Below are 20149 nucleotides of genomic sequence, written 5' to 3' on the forward strand. Positions count from 1 at the left end.
ATATCAGTTTCATTTGTTTAAACATTAGTGTTACATTTGGAAGAAAAGGGGGAAAGAGGGGGGCATGGTGAGTGGGGTTGGGGTCAGGTGGCAATGCTTCTGTTCTGCTCAATGTATGTGTGGGGTTTTGTGTCAGCGTCATCTGTGCAGGTTCTCTTTACTATTCACTTGTGTTCCTTTGGTGGTGAGAGAGGTTGGGGTTGGCCTAGGGTGTGGCTGTTTGTTTGTGATTGGCTGTGGTGAACTTCGTTTTCATGTGTGAGCGGGGTGGGTGGATGTTTTTGTATCAGGTTAGCCATATTGATTCGTATGCTGCTGGCAGATTCTTGGCATTGTTGTGTTGGGCTGTGTATGTGATATAGGGGAACCATACCGGGGTGAAGGCATCTTTTTCTATTTGTTGCCGTGTCAGTTTCAGTTTATTGGTTAGTTTTTTAAATAAGGCTGTTTCCCATACTGTTTGATACCATTGATCCATGCTTACTCCTGACAGATCTCTCCAGTGTCTGGCTATGATGTTTCTGGCTGCTGAGAGTAGGTGGGTTATGAGCTCTTTATGATGTGACTAGGCATTATTATCTTGGCAGATGTTTAGTAGGGCCAGTTCTGGGGTGACTTCTAATAATTCTTTAGTTATTTTGCATATTTCTTGTATGATTGTTGTCCAGAATAGTTGGATTTTTGGGCATTCCCAACACATGTGGAGGTATGTGCTTGTGGATGTGCATCCTCTCCAGCATTTTGGTGAATTTCCTTGGGCATATTAGCACTAGTCTTGGTGTTAGGTACTATCTGTAAATGAGTTTCTATGGTTTGTTACAGTTTTCAGTTTTGTACTTAAACATTGCTAATTCTAATGTCGCAAACAAGCCAATTCTAATATGATTTGTATTCAGTTTTTTCTTCAATATACTATATCTTAGTTTATTCCACAAGTATGATAAGTATGTAATGTCTACTGCTTTTTTAGCGTAAGTTTTTTTGACAGCAATTATTTGATGAGAAGCTTTTTGCTTTTTGTCAGAGTGTAAATGTAAATTGTGAAACCCTGTCTCCAAAAAACCCCAGTTTTATCTTAGATTTCTAAATTTATTATGGGATAAACTTTTCTGGCCTGAAGTCCACTTCATCAGATACATGAAGTGTAATCCTCAGATGCGTGAAGTATAATCCCCAGTTGGCAGGTATATATATACAGATGACTGGAAAGGAAAAAATGTTGAAGTTGAATGGCAATGAAATACAAAAAGTACAAATATCACACTGTACTTTTTGCATTCCTTTGTCAGTTAGCTCCAAATATATCTGCCAACTGAGCATTATACTTTGTGTATCTATTGATTACATTTCATGTATCTTATGGACTTAAGCCCACAAAAGTTTACACCATAATAAATGTGTTACTTTAAAGTCTCATAGTCTTATTTTGCTGCAACAAACTAACAAAGCTATCACTTAGTAAATTACTTCTCCCTTCAGTTTGTGTTTAAACTTTTAGAGACTCAAATGTCTTTGTCCAAAACATTCATTAATGTCTCTTTATGCATTTTGTGCCAGCACACTGCTCACTTCGTACCCACAAGACTCACAAGTCCCTTTCACAGGAGCTTTTCACATTTGTGCTATATGTGCAGAGAAGTAACAGTAGTATTATGTTGGCTGGCCCTACCTTTGACATTCTGATGATGGACATGACGTTTGCACATCTGCAATGGGGTGCTTATGCATATGCAGCTTTTTGCAGATACCCCATCTCCATGGTGGACATTGGGGATGAGACCTATAGGCACAATCCCATTCTTCCTCCAAATGTACAGTCTGCACAAGAACGCTATCTTTGAGAAGGGCTTTAGTCACAAATCTGAGAAAGTAATGCTCTCATGTTTTAAATGGGATATATTGTTATTTCATTAAGGGGTTATCCCTATTGCAGTATGGTTAAACAAACCTTTTATTCTCTTTCCAGGAACTTACAAGCAGCCATTGGAGCCTACTATGATTTTGAGAGTCCAAACATCAATGTGCCCTCCATGTCATTTGTTGAAGATGTGACCATAGGAGAAGGAGAATCCATCCCTCCTGACACTCAGTTTACAAAAACATGGAGGATACAAAACACAGGTAAAACAACTCTTCTTGGCTTCTGTCTTGCTACTGGCTGATGATTCCCCTCCTTATAATATAATATAATATAATATAATATAATATAATATAATATAATATAATATAATATAATATAATATAATATTCCTGTTTTCTTTAAGGTTATTCATGAGGATTTTTAAAAGCAAATATGCAAGAATGTTTTATTGTTTCTTCCTTAACAATATTTTTCATAGCAGACAGTAACAAGGTAAGAATTGTTCTGTAGGAGTTGAAAATGTTTCTTTGATTTGTATGTGAATACCAGTGTCTGCAAATCAGCTTGCCATGGCAAGTATCCTTTTCCTCTAGCAAACATAATGATCCTCTACCCTCAAGCTTGGTGTGCAGGAGATAATCTTTGCCATTGTGCTGCATTACAGAGCAGCACAATGGCAGAGCATTAATCGCCAAAGAATTGATGCTTTTGAATTATGGTGCTGGAGGAGACTCTTGAGAGTCCCATGGACTGCAAGAAGATCAAACCTATCCATTCTTAAGGAAATCAGCCCTGAATGCTCACTGGAAGGACAGATTTTGAAGCTGAGGCTCCAATACTTTGGCCACCTCATGAGAAGAGAACACTCCCTGGAAAAGACCCTGATGCTGGGAAAGATTGAGGGCACAAGGAGAAGGGGATGACAGAGGACAATATGGTTGGACAGTGTCCTTGAAGCTACCAGCATGAATTTGACCAAACTGCAGGATGTAGTGGGAGACAGGAGTGCCTGGTGTGCTCTGGTCCATGGGGTCACGAAGAGTTGGACACGACTAAACGACTAAACAACAACATCCAGAGCTGGAAAGTAATAAAACTTCTGCAGAATTTTAGCACTTCAGAGTGTTAAGCTTCCTCACACATTCATACTTTGGTGTGAATTACTTGCAAAATTTTAAGTGATGTAAATATTTTATTAAATGTCCAAGTCAACAGCACAACAGATTTTGGCTGCTGTTCTAGAGTTCAGATGAACCCTGGAAGTTGATATAGTTGACACTTTCTTTAGCTGCAATTAGAAACAGATTGGTGAAACTGTTGGGCAAAGGCATAGGCTATCTTGTTTCGTTCAATAACCATTTTTTAAGGATTAGAAAGGAAGAATAAAAAGTGTGGGATATGCTTGATTTTATTTCCCTTGTCTGTTTGGAAAGCAGTTTATGGTGGGGGAGGTAAACACTGAAAGCAATGGCAAGGGGACTCTTGAAATATTTTAGCTGCAATAGGCATTGTGAAATAGCCTTATCTCAAGAGTTTAAATAATAATACTATGATGAAACTTTGAGAAGGGATGAAATGAGGTGAGATGAATAATCCTTGGCACTAATCTACTGGGATATAATTATGAGAGGGAAATGAGATCTGATGCAAGGAAATAGTTCTGCGAACAAATATTGCAATGACAGGATATAATCTGTATTGTTGACCTATGTATCAGGGCTTTGATTATACACACAACTTTTGTTCAAAATAATTCCAATAGAAAAAGTCTTGTCATTATATTTTCACACAAAATGCAGTTTTATCTTTCTGGTGTCTGTTATGGGGATTAGATTTGACATAGTAGGAAAAAAATCTCAAACTATTCAGGTACAGTGGTACCTCGCAAGACGAAATTAATTCGTTCTGCGAGTTTTTTCGTCTTGCGAAGCACGGATTCCCTGGGTATTAACGGTTTTAAGAAAAAGGAAACAAACTCGCAAGACGTTTTCGTCTTGCAAAGCAAGCCCATAGGGAAATTCGTCTTGCGAAGCAACTCAAAAAACGAAAAACTCTTTCGTCTTGTGAGTTTTTCGTCTTACGAGGCATTCGTCTTGTGAGGTACCACTGTATTTCACAGATTCCCAGAGCAACAAAATGTTCCAGAATTAACATTCAGAATAAATGGACAAAGACATTAATGGCTCTTTTTTTAGCAACTCATCTGATAATTTTCCTTCTCTTAAAAAAACCCAAAACAACACAACCCAAATCAGATTTTATGTGTGTTAGTGTCCGATTTACCAGAAAAAATTAGTGTTGAAATGTTTCCCCCTTTGACATTGGGATCGGGGATTTGGATAGGGGAAACAAAATAATAAACTCATATCTTAAATCAGTTGATGTCTATTTTGGGGCACTGTATACGAAGATGAGGCCTTAAGGAGGGTTATTTCTTGATTTCTGTGTGGACTAAACATTACTCTTTTTCTGAAATATTTGTTCTTTTTCCAAATGTCTTCCCACTTGTTAATCTTGCTTAGTGGCAACCCAGTTTATCCAGTTTTGATGCTTAGATCTCTGCAGAAGTTATCATTGTTTTGCATTTGTTTCAATGTATGAATTAATTCAGCATGTCAAAGAACTGAAATGGTTCAAGATTATGTCTTCTTGCCAGGTGAAGCAATGAATCTTAATGGCACTTGAATAATCCTTGATTTAAATGAGTTATTTCTGGTTATGAATGAATTCATTCAAGAGTTTACTTGAAGATTTTTGTTGCCTTAAATAGCAAACTGTTGGATACTTCATCCAGTTGATGAACAGAAATTCATGATATCGAAAAAAATTCTGACAAGTTTTTTCTTCCCCCCCATAAAATACTAGTTATGTGCCTGGTTTCTATAATAACATTCTCCTCTAAAAAGCAGTAGATGGGGGAAATATCTATGCTTCTCTACAGTGCTTTTACTTTTTTTTGTTATCCTCCTGGAGATCAGTATTGCTTTTATACAGAATTGCTTTTATCTTCTTTGCCCACATCCTTCAATTAACATCCAATTTAAAGCCATTTGCAGACTAAAATTCCCTCTGGTGTTAAAGAAAATCAAAATAGATTTTTAAATGGTGAATTTTTTTCTTACTTTGTTGCTCTGAGAATGCAGTGGTACCTCGGATTAAGAACTTAATTCGTTCTGGAGGTCCATTTTTAACCTGAGGTACCACTTTATCTGATGGGGCCTCCCGACGTGCCACAGCCTTATGCATTGTAGTTCATGAATCACATTGTATACACATGTTACTCAAATATATTTTAATTCTAATGATAATGATAATAATAATTTTTATATTTATACCCTGCCCATCTGGCTGGGTTTCCCCAGCCACTCAGAAGAGCACTAAAAACAATAAAACTTCAATCATATAAAAACTTCCCTAAACAGAGCTGCCTTCAGATGAATCAAGACTACTGTGTGTCTTTTCTAGGATCTAATCTTAACGCACATTGTGGATGCATTGTACTGTTTTGTTCCATAATTACTTAGAGCTGGGAATTCTCCTTAATGGAGTTAAACTCAGAGCACATCAATAAATTTCAAAAATATATTTTTTATTCAGTAAACTAGTGGAATTAAGAACTTGGACTTTCAGTTATCTAGTTGTTTCTATGTATTCTTTAAGTCTGTCCAGTCAATTTTGTACCATCATTGTGGTGAAATGGCTGGAATTTAAATAGTCTGCCCATGCCATTATTCTATTAGTTGTTAGGATTTCTTCCTTAATTTTTTCAAAGTCATTCTCAAGATAAGCTGAAGCATTTGTTTTCAGTTCCACTGTGATGGGTCAGGTGTAGCATTCAAAATTAGCCAGGTGCCTGGCTCATTTTGGTCTGGTGCAAGTCCAGTTGTGACCATGTGGAGGTCTCTGGATGCCAGTTTGGCAACTGGGGAAAGCAAAATGTCACCTAGAGAAGAATCAGAAATATTTCAGTTGAAGCCTGAATTTGTTTGATTCTGCATTGTTTTATTTGATGTTTTAATGTGTTATGAACCGCACTAAGATTGTTCTTTAAAATATAATGCAGTATAGAAATGAAATGAACAACAGCAAGTGTCATTGGTGGTGGTGGGGGATGGCACCTAGACATTCCCTTGTGGCAACCGTAACCCAGGTTTAAGGTACCATTTAGCAATTGGATTATGTATCTGAGTTTCTAACACTGGGTGGGATAAATGCCACTTTTCCAGCTTGTAATTGCTACTTTATTGCTATATTCCATTCTTTAGTTGTTGTCCTTTAAATTTGAGTCTTTAGCAATCTGTTATGAGTTGCAGAAAACAATGGTAAAAGGAAAATGAGACAACATAGTCTTAAAGTTAAAACTGATAATTAATACATTATTTTAGAGCTACAGGTCTCTCTATGTAAGTTCAATTCATGTGAATATGCTACGGGTTCCCTTCCTTCCCACTTTTATTTTCCCAGTATTTCCTTGTCTGGTGTCCTCCAATCATACTTTGCCACAGTATCTGAAGTGTCAGATTATTATTAGTTCTAACCAGAGTGAGCATTAGTGCCAACCAAAATTGCCCCCAAACTAGTTTTTGGAAATTCATTTCAAGCCATGCTTTCAAAACATGTTATTGTTCATGCTAATGACAAAATTAAGTTCAGGCTATTTTCCTGGTTTTCCAAATCACTTTGTGCAGTGTCAGAAAGTGATGTTTGAGCCCTAGTGCTTACTATTTGGAATCAGTATTTTTTATTGTTGGACTACTATTCTTAAAACTGAGACTTTGAGAACAACAACAACAAAAGCTTTGTTCAATGGTTAATGGAAACAGTCATACACCGCATAGACTTGCATGCTCTTAAATTATAGCTGTTGGAATGCTGATTTAAATTCTTCAGAGAGCCTTGGGGTTTGTGTGACAATTCATCTTAGAATTTGAGCAGAATTTTCTTTCTGCTCCTGAAAGTAAGGGTGAATTTAGAAACATGTATTTCACAACAAAGCAGCTTTTTCTGAATTCATGAATATGTAATTCATGTCCCTACCATATATTAACGGATACTAAGAATGCCGAGGTTACCAGCATGAGTTTGACCAAACTGCGGGAGGCAGTGGAGGACAGAGGTGCCTGGCGTTCTCTGGTCCATGGGGTCACGAAGAGTCGGACACGACTAAACGACTAAACAACAACAACAACAACAAGAAGAATGCCGGATACTAAAACATTCAGGCTGGCTTTGAGCAAACAGTGAGCCCTGATGTAATTAACGTGTATGTACCAGTAGTTAATGTGCATAACAGAAACATGCCTTTGACTGCTGCAAAGAAGGAACTTTCATCTGTTGCACTGGTGACATGTCATGTTCATGGACATGTGTATCAGTTCATGATAGGGGTTATGTTCGCACACACAACGAAGAGTTGCTTTGACATAAGTATGCATCCGAGTCAGTCATTACACTTAGCAATGAAGATGTGCAATACAACTTCCTTTTACTAAGTGTTTACAGATGTTTATGCTTGCTTGATGGGACGACACACATTTTAATCATAAATGTGCTATCTGTTAATGACCATGTTATTTAAGTAGCTTCTCCATTGACAAATGCTTTAATGTAATCTTCACTGAATCTCAGGGACAGAAGCATGGCCTCCAGGTGTTTGTCTTAAATATGTCGGTGGAGACCAGTTTGGCCATGTGAACATGGTGATGGTCCGATCATTGGAGCCCCAGGAGATTGCAGATGTCAGCGTACAGATGTGCAGCCCTAGTACTGCAGGAATGTATCAAGGACAGTGGCGAATGTGCACTGCCACAGGACTTTATTATGGAGGTAAGTGCCACCTTCTCATAAGACTCTTACTTGCGACATTTGAGCAGCCTTCTGTGTTGCTGGGACTGTTGTGAGAATAATATCTGCTAACTATTGCAACTCTACTTGTTAAGAGAATTCCAGAACCGAGTTCAGACAAGTGTTACTTTCCATATAACATTTTGGACCCCACAAACCCCCTCACATTGTAACTATCTTTCAAGAAACAGACAAATGAATGTAAATGTTTCCTTTAAAGGTGGCAATGGCCACTGGCCTTTTGAAGTGCTATCCTCCCCGCCTTTTGGAAGGTGTGAGACAAGGATCACTGTCAGTGTGTTGCTGAAGATTGCTTCCCTTAAAGAGGCCACTGCAGCCCCTTTTAGGGGGGCAATGCACAACATGAATGTTTTATTTTTATTTTTCAAAACTCAGATCCTACCAACCTTCTGAGGAACTCAATATCATTAACGAACTATTTCAAAATATAGAATAACTCCTAAGTTATGGGAAACTTTGCACGTCTTAAAAAGTTACCTTTCATGGCAAAGCAGCAACAACCACAAACAAACCCTGAACCCAACAAAAAATCCATGTAGTTCCAATACTCTTTTATAATTCAGGACACAAACCATTTCAAGTGTTTGAAAAGTGGCATGTTACAACTTCAGGTATTAATTGATAGGTTGATTCACTTGTCTGTTTTACTGTGTAGCTAACATAGGAGAGATGGAACGAAATATATTGAAAGAACACTGAACAGAAGCACTTAAAACTGCAACATTAGTTGTAGATCCCACTTGTGAGATTTGATTGCCAATTTTTCTGTTTGTTTTTATTTCCTGTTGATGATTGGCATGTTTAACAACTTTCACCCCCAAATGATGGTATTTCTTTCAAGTGAAAGATGTGACTTCCACTGAATTTTCTTTTTTGGAGTCTTTTTGTATAATTATTTTCATGCTTGGGAATAACCAGAATAAATACCAAGATTAACAGAAGGTGGCAGTATTTCACTATCTTCAAACTTTCAGAATGCTGGATACTAAAACATTCAGGCTGGCTTTGAGCAAACAGTGAGCCCTGATGTAATACCTCCCATGTATCTGAAATGTGGTCCATATTGATATTACAAAGATTTGGCATTTTTGTTTCTTATCTGTTGCATTATCTTATCTGTTTGATTATAAGCATCATGTTGTTTGAGAGGTATTGAAATTAAGTAAAATCGCAAATTGTATTTTGTGCTGACCCAGGTTTCTCTTTCACAGACATCATCTGGGTGATCCTCAGTGTGGAAGTTGGAGGACTTTTAGGAGTAACGCAGCAACTGTCATCATTTGAAACTGAGTTCAACACACAACCACATCGCAAGGTAGAAGGAAACTTTAACCCGTTCGCCTCTCCGCAGAAGAACAGGCAACCAGATGAAAACAACCTAAAAGACCCTGGGGGTTCTGAGCTAGACACAATCAGCAAAAACACGTGGGGGCCTGCTCCTGACCAAATTGAACAAGATCAGACTGAACTGTCACAAAACTCTGTAAATCTCTCCCCCAGCAGTCACTCGAACAACTTATCAGTAGTGACATACAGTAAGGTAGGTGCCCTGGGGGTACAGGAGAACGGGGAGGTCATGAGTCCATGACCTGTATTGTAATGGCCCTTCCTTGCAAATTGCATGACTCCCCCTTGTGCCTCTGTACACTCCGCTTAAAAGGGCCTGCATTTGGCTGTTCATCTTACAAGTCCTTTCACTGAATTAAAAGCAAGCTTAAACAAGACTATTTTCAAATGCTAAAACTATTTTAACATTCTGTTAAAATAACATTCTTCTAATGCTGCTTGCCGGATTTGAGAAGGCAATAATTTACAAAGCTGCTTTTTTAAAGTGCACTTAAAATTGGAAGTATATTAGGTGGTAAGTGCTCAAAATGTAGTCAACCAGATTTGCAAGCTAAAATGTATGGATAAGAGAATATTTATCAGAATGTGTTCCAGGTCTGTGCAGAGTGTGGGGTAGCCAGGTACACTTGCCCCAAGCCTTGGAGGGCTATGTTGGCTGGGGGGTGGGGCTTTTTTTATTGAGTTTATAACTTTATTCTGAAAAAACTCCCACCCTGGGCCTCAGACAAGCTCTGCATAGACCTGATGTGTTCACTTTTCATTTCCCTTTTTGTTTCTGCTTTACTTCAAATCATTCCTTAAAATGGTTAGATTGACTTATTGCATTTTGTTCTGATTTCATTGAAAACATTTTGCTGCCTTTTGCATAAAAATATACAGAAACTTGTAGAATCATAGTTTACATAATCCAGTGTGGTGTAGATGGTGTTTGTTCTTCCATTTTCCACATGGACAGGTCCATTCAACATGTTGTTCAGGGCACTGAGGCAATTTCCAGTTGGTGTAAGGTTTAAAATAGGATGAATAAAATGTACTGAGCAGCTAAGGTAGAAGGAAGACAGTTGAAGCAGATAGTGTACTGGTAGTGTGTGACTAAAGCTACTCTCAAATGGATTGGATAAGGGTGAATTCAAGTTATGACGAAGAGAGAACATTTCTTGATGCAAGTGATGATTGTATCTTGGAGCAGTTAGTCATAGAATCAACAAGAGGAGAGCCAGCAATTTAATCCTATGTCCAGGTTTCTATGGAAGATATAAGTATTGTTGAAATACGTAGGCTGTGGTCACACTTTCTTTCAAACTCAGTGAAAAGTTGCTCCCAAGCTCCAGTACAGTCACATTTACTTTCACAAGGTAGAATTGCTCAGTTGGTTAAAAGAAAGTTAAGCGGTTGGTTAAAAGAAAGTTAAGCGGTGGAAGGATCACATCTTTTTACCAGGGTGCAACACCCCACCTCCCCCCAAAGTCCACATTCCTTTTGAGATAATCTGTCAGGAGCAGCGTGTCACTAGTGGCAAGGATCAGAGCTTTGCACTCACTCACTCACACACCATCCATCCATTCACTCATGCATACACTCCATTCACCCATTCAGTCTTTCTCACCGTTGCATGTCCTGCCTGCATTTATCAACAGTCACACCAGCCCCACAGTTGTTCTTTATTCTGTCACTACGGTGCACTTCCTGTAGGAGACACCTGAAACATTTACTAATAGGACATTGAAGACTCAGCTTACTCACAAACCAAACTCAAGCAAAATGGCAAATGGGGTAAGCCTCTAGAGGCCAGCAGACAGATAGGTGACTGGAGAAAATGAGGGGCATGGAAAGCTATCACTGGCTTATATCCAATATCAGAAGCACAGCCTCTGAATATCAGTTCCTTATGTTGAATACAGTGATTGGAGGCATTATCAAGTTTATTCAGTACAGAAAAATGAAGTTTTTGGTATTTTGTATTCCTTAGAGGCAAAAAGTAGCAACAAAATTGCTTGACAATAAATTCTGCTTTGCAGTGCAGGAGTTTGTTATTGAATGCTAACATTTTGAAGAGTGAGTTGGCAAAAATCCCCTCTGGCCTATCCTCTTTTAAATGATATATCCACTGAATAAAATACCCTTCTTTGAACTCAAAGGCACCCTATCATTTCATGCAGAGGGACTAGATAAGCATTTGTTTCTGTGACCTCATTTACTCTGTAGTGCTTAATATTTTTTCTGTCAAAGCTTAGTGACTGGTCTGGGACCAGCAAATAAAGCATTATTGAAGATAACCAGATTTCGATTTTATCAGTAATCTGAATGGGAGACTACTTGAAGCCTTGTGTGTGAGAGAAATACTTCATTAAAACCCACATTTTTACCAAAAAAACTCCACAATCAAATCGATTCCATAAAATTTATGTATGCTTAAGTATAAGATGAATGTTAAATTTGTACAAATATTTACCATATACGGGAAATTTTCTGAATCTGATCAATATTGCATGTAACATCTCCTTTACTTAGTAAATATTTGTCACATTCACTCTTTCTCCCAATAAGCCCAAAATGGAATGGCTTAAGTTTATATAATCTTTTTTAAGCTGCCATTTTTATGCCTGCAGCTGCGAAATTGCTCAGTAAGAATTTATGGGTAATAAAGCATGTTTTTAAAGAAAGTGAGCATGATATATAGAAACTAAAATCTAGCCCTTGAGCAGGAATTATATTTGCTCTGTGTATTCATTTCAGTCTTTAATCTTAAATTTTATTTCTGAAGAATTCCTGCTAGAATCAACTGGCTGAATTCACTGGGTAGTCCCCCCTCATACTGTGTGCTAAGTATAAAGGTTTCTACATTGATAGGTGTCTGTATGCAGCTTAAGGGGACAACTTTAAAATGTGATTTTTCTCTGCCTACCCCCTAACATTCTGAAGTGGTACAGTACAAAGAGGGAAGTATGTGCTTTTTCTGAACATGTAGATCAGCTCCTTGTTTAAATAGAAGAAAGAACAGATGAATAGTGGGAAAGAGCTTTGAGCTACTGCATTATATTTGTGCAGCATGCTTTGAAGGGGGGAAAAACCCTGTTTGTGTTGAGTTTACATAAGTGATTCAAAAGAGCTTTGGGTAGTTTGGAGAAGCACTGACCAGGAACGGGCCAGGAAGTGATGAGAAATAGAGGACGATTGAGTAGTTCTATCTGAGGCTGCCATCAGTGTAAACTGGAAGACTTCTGTTTTGTTTTGCAGCCATGCATCAAAAGCTGATGCCTTAAAAAATAAATAAACTGTACTTCTATTTATTCAAATTCCACCACAAACTAAATAAAAATAAAGCCAATGATGTTCAACTCCAATCTTTTCTATATTAGAGTGATACCTAAACTTAAGTTATGTCGGAATTACGTTTCCCAGTTAACATCATTACCAACAGTAACGTTGAGTTAAGAGCTGGTTCTTACCCAAAAGTTTAATTGGGTAGTGTTACCATTTTTTACTAATTGGGAGGCACATCAGGAAGTCAGTAAGAAAACTACTGGGATAATTCTTTTTATGGAGAAACTTTTGCACTACTAGAGTAAGCATTCCACAGTAGAAGAAGGAGCAGTATTTTCCAGATTACTGATTATTTCAGAACTTGTTACCATCAAAGCACAGACCACCTAAAGTGAGGGTCACCAGCATGGTCCATATGGGTGCCCTGGTGCTCACAAAGCCCTTCATTGGCATTGCTGGGCAGGCTCCCCAGACTCTGAGCTTTTATTTTTTTAAAAAGAAAAGAAAAGAAAAAAGGGTAAATCTCTAGTCCTCCTAGAAAGAAAGTTGTGAAGCAAATGTGCAGGTACCATTCTAAGCAATTTATGTATGTGAAATGAGCTCCCATCTGTCATTGTTTTTGGCCAAAGGGCAAAGTCAGAGCTGTGGTTGATAGGTAAGCTATTTGGACACCAAGCATTAGGAATCCCTTGAGTCCTAAAGAAGTTGCTCTTTTCTCCTTTTTTAGTTCGCTTTTCTAGCTTCTGTCTTATTTTCCAGTCCTTGAAATCTCCATAGCTTGCCTTTTGTTTACCCCTCTAATTTATGCCATGTCCCCCATGGCAGCCATGTTGTGACTAGCAGCCACAGCACTCTCTCAAAAATCAAAATGTGCCCACTGGTCTAAAAAAGTTGGCAATCCCTTACCTAAAGGATGCATCCTATGGCAAATGAAGCTGCTTATAGCTACAAGAGTCAAGCTTGTAACTGGCTATCCTCTTGTTATTGTCTCTGCTATTAATATTTCCTGGGTATATCTAAGAGAGATTTTATTTGCAGAATGCAATGCAACACAACTGATTTCCAGATAATAAGACTGTGCAATAAAGGTAAAGGAACCCCTGACCATTAGGTCCAGTCGTGGACGACTCTGGGGTTGTGGCGCTCATCTCGCTTTACTGGCCAAGGGAGTTGGTGTACAGCTTCCGGGTCATTTAGACCACAGCACCACCCGCAGATAATAAGACTGTGCAATAGTGACTGACAAATAACGCGGGTGGCGCTGTGGGTAAAACCTTAGCGCCTAGGACTTGCCGATCGCATGGTCAGCGGTTCGAATCCCCGCGGCGGGGTGAGCTCCCGTCGTTCGGTCCCAGCTCCTGCCCACCTAGCAGTTCGAAAGCACCCTTAAGTGCAAGTAGATAATTAGGTACCGCTTTATAGCGGGAAGTTAAACGGCGTTTCCGTGTGCTGCGATGGTGCAGGCTCACCAGAGCAGCTTTGTCACGCTGGCCACGTGACCCGGAATTGTCCCCGGACAGTGCTAGCCCCCGGCCTCTTAAGCAAGATGGGCGAGCAACCCCAGAGTCGGACACGACTGGCCTGTACGGGCAGGGGTACCTTTACCTTTATATTGCATATAAGAGAAAATAACATGGTAGTAGAGCAGATGCTTTGCGTGCAGAAGGTCGCAAGTACAATCCCTGGTATCTCCAGCTTGGGCTGGAAAGGACTCCCTGCCTGAAACCCTGGAGGACCACTGCCAGTCAGTGTTGCCAATACTGGGGCTAAGTGGATCAATGGTCTGACTTGATATAAGGCAGCTTCTTATGTTCCTATATTTCTGGAAAGTTTATAAGGCCAACTAAAATATATCAGCCTTGGATTTCACTTCCCCACCATCCCTGGTGACCTCTTAAGAAAAAAATGCAGTAGCTTCATATTAGTAGGGGTTCTGGTAAAAAAATATGCATAAATTGCTATTGGGTGCTTGGTCTTTCAGAGCCTAAAAACTGAATGTTGTCCTAGCATTTGAAGTGTATGCCAGAGGTGAGTTAAGGTAGAAAACAAATATGATGATGCCATTTCTATTTTAGAGGAGATTTATTTGAAGAATGCACTGTTTCAGAATGATGCTTTAGTAGAGTAAAGAGTGGCTGAAACATTGTGGATTGGAATTGATAGGTTTATATGCCTCTTCTTATATATGGTCATAATTTAGAAATTAATTTGTGCCTGTTTTACCAATGGTGGCCAGCTAATGAATAGCCATAATTGAAAACCTGGAGAAGTGTTAGTGCTGCCTACCTTGACTTAAGTCATGTGAAGTTGGCTCATTGCAAATAGGCTTTTGAAAGTTTATTGTATGCATGTTTTGGAATTTGAAGAAGGTCAACTCTGCTCATACTGCCAATTCCGGCTTGCCACAAAACATGCATGAGGTCTGCAACTCAATATGGCATCTTTGGCTGGTGAGACAGAATCAACCTTTAAGCCTAGTGAGCAGTTTTGTTTGTGCCTAAACCATTGGGGCTAGGACTGTTTTTGGTTCGTGAACATGAGCTTTAAAGATTTAAAGAGCCATGTAGGGAACTTAATTGCATTGTTATAGCATTCCAGGAGTTCAGTATACCAAACCCCTTGAAAGTATTTAATATCCCAAACTGGAATTTCACTTCAATGATTTTGTCAGTGTTTTAGATTTCTCTTTGGGCTCAGTATGACAGGTGGCAAGGGAATATATTTTGACTGTGTAAACATTGAAATGTAGCATTGAAATGCAGAAGAGAATAGATTAAAATGAAATGAATTATATGACCCTTTGTAAAAAGTGATAAATGGCTTTAGAACGTAGGTTGTAGAGGATTTCATACACTTGGGATGTTGTGGTCACATTGGAACAGACCTTGCTTAGTTTATTCCCCTTTCTGAAATTAATTTTTGTCTCTAATTCTTTTCCAGGGTTTTCACGGTCCTTATCCCTTTGGACAGTCTTAAAAACAAAAACGGGTATCGTCGAGAAGAGAATTTGACAAAGAATGGACTTGGGAGGGAGGGGGAGTTCTTATGGCTTATAGAAGATACAACATGAACCCCCTTCTTGGTCTCCATATCCTGAGATAAGAAGAAAACAAACAATAACTTAAGACTAGTTGTTTCCAGAAAAAAACAACAAAACTAAAGTATGCATGTGTGAATGCTGAATTTCAGGAGTGTTGTTCAGTGCTATGAGAGAGAAAAATACACCAATGTTTTGTTTAGAAGTCATTGTCACAGTTAATTAGGTAGCCTAAAAGAAATTTTTTAAAAAAGATTAAAATGGAAAAGCCATCTCTTTTTAAAAGAAATTATTTTGCCTACAGAGAGGTTGTAGTCTGAGCAAATGTTAATTTTTCGTTCCTTGTTCATAACTTTTTAAAAAAGGGACAGCGTGCATTTTTATGGAGATGTGCTTGCTATGAAATGGAAGCTTGCTTAGCATTTTCTTGGTTAGTGCAGCTATTTGTTTGTCAGATGGTATTAATTTCTAGCTTGATCAATATCCAGATCCATAAAATTTAATGACGTCTTTCCCCCCCTTTCTTTCTTTTGGTTATTTGCCTTTATTCTGCTTTTGGTATCATTCTTCTGGGCATGGTGTGCATTAGTCATCTGCTAGTTCTTTTCTGTTTGGTTGCTCAGACCCAGTTTTGCCATTTGTTGTGCAGGGCAAGAAAGTCAAGAGGGTAAAAACACCGAGCTGATGCAAGAGGGGTGTCTTGTGCTTTGATTGTGGCACATTCTCTTATTTAAATTCCAAAGTTTGCCCTGAACAGTTAGCATATTGAAATATTCCCATGTTCATTAATGTACGCTAACTGTCTTTGAGACAGCTATGCATGTATATGTCACTTTTGTGCCAAGAAGAAAAAATATTTTTCGGAGTGGTAGAGCACCAATTATTAAATTTCCATGACACTTCTAAGATGTCAATTTCACATCTTCTGTTTTATATTGGAATGACCACTTTGAGTCTTCGGTGATAAAAAAAATAACTAGCTTGTTGGCAGAGACTAAATTGCTTTGAACATATGGGAGAAAGAAGAACCATCAGCAGCCATTCACAGCAATTCCTTCTGCTTATCAGATTGTTTGATCTCTGAACGCTTCGATTTATAGACGTGTGTGTGTGTGTGTGTGTGTGTGTGTGTGTATCAAGGGTGTGGAACTGTTTAAGATCTAACTGCGTATAGCCCATGAAGAATGATAGCCATATAATTGAGGTCAATCTGTCCAATTCCATAGAGAATTAGCAGAGCATGGTCTCTTGAAACTCTTGGGTTTTGCATCGGTTTAAGGAGGAGGGGGGTTCTGTCTAATTCAAAAACTTGAACTAGGCCACAGCAGCCATCTGCCAAAGATAGAATAATATGCAATGCCTCCTTCCTTTCATCTCACTTAGAAGATCAAACTCCCTGGTCTGAGATAATGGAAGTATGAGTATGCACTGATGGGGGTGATGTAAGGCCTGAAGTAACATGCATTGAGCTACCTTGTTGGGTTGATTTGCTTACGAGGCCTTTATTCTTCTGTATAGCTGACCACAACCCTGTTTCCCATCAGAACACACACACACACACACACACACACACACACACATATATATATATATATATATCACCCAAAGTCTAAATGGATCTGGCTAGGATCCTAGTAGGCAGATGTGTAGGTATTCAGTCTTCTAGGCCAGCTCAGCATCTAATTTGATGTTTTCACTTTTGAAGAATTGTATAATTTTTTTGCATCCCAACTAATTTGAAGAGTATAGTTTATCTATGACCATAGCCATGAACACTGGGAGAAATGATTGCAAGGGATTCATCTGAGAGGACAAATTATGGGAGTGTAGAAACTATGGAATACCTTCCTTTAACTTTCCCCCAGCTTGGCTCCCCAAATTCTTATCTTAATCATCATAAGCAGCATATTATTCAGATGCAAAATAAGGTGTAGAAATTGATTATGTATAGCATTAGTCATGATAATTGGTTTTATTTATTTTTCCTGCTCTGGGCAAGCAACTTTTTTGATACGCAAAGAAAAGACTGAGTACACTGTATGGTTTTTGAGATGAGTGTGTGTGTGTGAGAGAGTAACCTCTGGTGGCAACATTGGAAGTCAGTGGCAACAACTGGCAGCTACTACGGTAAGCTAAGTTAAAACAGATTCAGTTTTCTCTTTAGACCAAGTTAGGTATTCAGAAACCTCACCATCCAAACTGTCAAACATTGTGGAGACTTTAGTTTTTTCATAGTGCAGAGCAAAAACTGATATTTACTGCCAACTACTGTTCTTTTACAGCAAGTAGGGATGACCATTTCTTGCAAGTCATCTCAAATACTATCTCGTCTTTTGAGTGCTGGTGAATTTTATGAATGAAACAGTCGTTCCACTGAAGAAAGCAGAAATCACAGCCAGGGCCCAGCTTGGTTGCAGTAAAAGTAGTCCTCTTTATTGTCCCTAGTTTCTGAGATCTTTCTGGGGATAAACATTCCTCTCTCGGGGGATGATCTCTGTATAAATAGTTACAAAGGGCTCATACCTGTTTGCAGGTATTTTGATTTGAGTGATAATCCCTTCAGTGATGACAATGGGAGGGTGTTTAAAATGCTCACTGTTTTGTGTCTCGTTTCTTTTCTCAAATATTCTTATCTTTATACAATACCTCCTTTATTACTCATGGAGCTTCTTGGAACTCTGATTTTAAATTCATTAGTTTTTAAGGCGTTTTTGATGATTTTGGAGCCATTGAAATGGCTGAAGCCAAAATCATGTTTGCTTGGGAGCAGCACTTTCAGACAGCTAAGGAGGGCAAGACATTTTTGTGCCTAAGCATAAAGGTTTGATTTTCACAAATGCATAATACTAGCTTCATAATTATCAGGGGAAGCTGCCACCTTCCCCCCCCCCCCCAACAGTTGACCTATGGCTTTAACAGCATGGGAAGCAGAAACACAGTAGATGTAGCTTTACATAACATGGAGGTGTAGTAATGGGGGGTGGCTGTACCTGCAGAATAGCTGAATGTCATAAAGGCACAACCCCTTTGTGAGAAAAAGGTGGCAATGCTAACCAGTGCCTAGGTTTAACACACAACACTTCTGTACAGATGTAATCACATGTAGGGGAAACAGTGTAGACTGCTGAGTTTGGAAGTGGCATGGGTATTTAGATTGCTTTGTTGCAGTTACAGGAATCAGAGAGCCACTCATAGCTTTAAAATGCACATATTGGCAAACACTCTTACCCACTTCAAATATTATTGTGTATATGCCTCTCGTTCCCTCTTGCATGATCTGTAAAAATGCGTTGTGAATAAAATAACCCTTTTTACCAAAGTGATACTGGACATGGAGGAAGCTAAGCATTGCTTGACCCATATCCCTGTTCCTGAAATGTGACTGATTCTTGCTCCCCCAAATTTAGCTTGCTTCATGTAACAAGTGTGGTTGGCTCTGGCCATTTCCCTAGTGGTTCTCATTCTGGAAGAAATGATGGATTCCCGAGGAGGAAGAAGTAATTTTAATTTAACAAAGGGAAGTTTGGGTTTCTCATTTGTTTGCAGCGTTCTTTTTTATTTTTATTTTAATGCAGATTAAACTGTAACCCAAGCTGTTGGGTTTGAAAATGTGCTGGCAACCTCTGCATTTGAAAATGTGACTGTGCCTGGGAGGCAAGAGCACCCAGTCTTCTCACTAGGAAATTGAGCTGGCTTTGAGCCTTAGTGGGTGCAAGTAAGCTCTGTCTCTGTTTGGGGATGGGTGCTAAGCCTGCACTGTCAGGTTGGGCCTATGTTGTTGCTCCTACTTGGGGCAGGTGAAAGGTGTATCCTAAGGCCTCAGGGATTTGGGAATGTGTATTCATCCCACCCCCCAGCTGCAGATGAGTGCGTCTTGAATCTCTATAGGTACAAGTGTAGCCGGAAAAGCCTGGGGCTAAGAAATGCACGCTGTCCCATGTCTGGGTTTCCATTGTTTTTTCTCTTGTGTGAGTGAGTGGTTGATTCTGCAGCCTGTCTTTATTCTCTCTGGGGGGAGTGCATGTGTAGAGCAGGATGTGTGTTGCTTCATTGAGTCTGGGAAGAATCCTGTAATAGCACATTGTGGGGGAAAACAAAGATGCTTTTTCCTTAATGTATAAATGAATATTTGTATGATTAAATTAACACAAAACAATCTTATACTTGAGTTTTTATTGAATGACCAAAGCTTGGACCTACAGTGCCTTTTCGTGGTTTAAATGGTTCCCACTTTACTTTCCTTCTTTCCCATTTGTTGGGGAGTATCATGCAAGCCAGGACTGAGCTGAAAACTCTGTGCTTAATAAATGAAATAAAATGAATTGTGGTTAGGGTGCTGTCTTGTGCCTTCATAGAATCATAGAACTGGAGTTGGAAGGGATCCCAAGGACATCTAGCCCATCCCCTACAGTGCAGGAATCACAGCTAAAGAATCACTGACAGAGTGCCATCCAATATGCTTAAAAACCTCCAATGAAGTTTGCCCCATCCTCCATATGACAGCCCTTGAGATATCTGTAGATATCTAGCATATCACCTCTCATGCGTCTGTCATCTAGGCTTAACATACCCAACTGTGACAACCGTTCCTCATAAGGCTTGGTTTCCAGATCCTTTAACACCTTGGTCCCCTTCTTTTGCACACATTCCAGCTTGTTCTGACGTGAAGATCCAAGTCAGGGGCTTGTCAAGTTGGCACTGACAGCAAGGGGCATACTTCAGTGCTCAAATTGTTCCTTTGTAGCCACATTCTTTACCTGCTCAACACTTGACAC

At 39.1% G+C, this 20149-nt stretch overlaps 1 protein-coding gene across 2 annotated transcripts in view; it reads left to right on the forward strand.

Moving 5' to 3' along the window:
* Positions 1-19530, forward strand: part of ILRUN (inflammation and lipid regulator with UBA-like and NBR1-like domains) — a 32423-nt gene extending 12893 nt beyond the window's left edge. The window contains exons 2-6 of one of the 2 annotated variants that reach the window (XR_014565781.1): positions 1967-2121; positions 7490-7687; positions 8938-9266; positions 15278-17117; positions 17200-19530. Coding sequence is in view for 1 of the 2 variants with exons in the window: in XM_083745095.1 (XP_083601221.1) it covers positions 1967-2121; positions 7490-7687; positions 8938-9266; positions 15278-15313 (718 nt within the window). In the remaining variant the exon portion in view is untranslated. Of the gene's footprint in view, positions 1-1966; positions 2122-7489; positions 7688-8937; positions 9267-15277 lie in introns of both variants that reach the window. The other variant, XM_083745095.1, reaches the window with a different exon arrangement.
* Positions 19531-20149: the final 619 nt, after the last annotated feature.

The sequence above is a fragment of the Podarcis gaigeae genome (genome assembly GCF_964106915.1).
Source record: "Podarcis gaigeae genome assembly, chromosome: 6".
Classification (NCBI taxonomy): Eukaryota; Metazoa; Chordata; class Lepidosauria; order Squamata; family Lacertidae; genus Podarcis; species Podarcis gaigeae.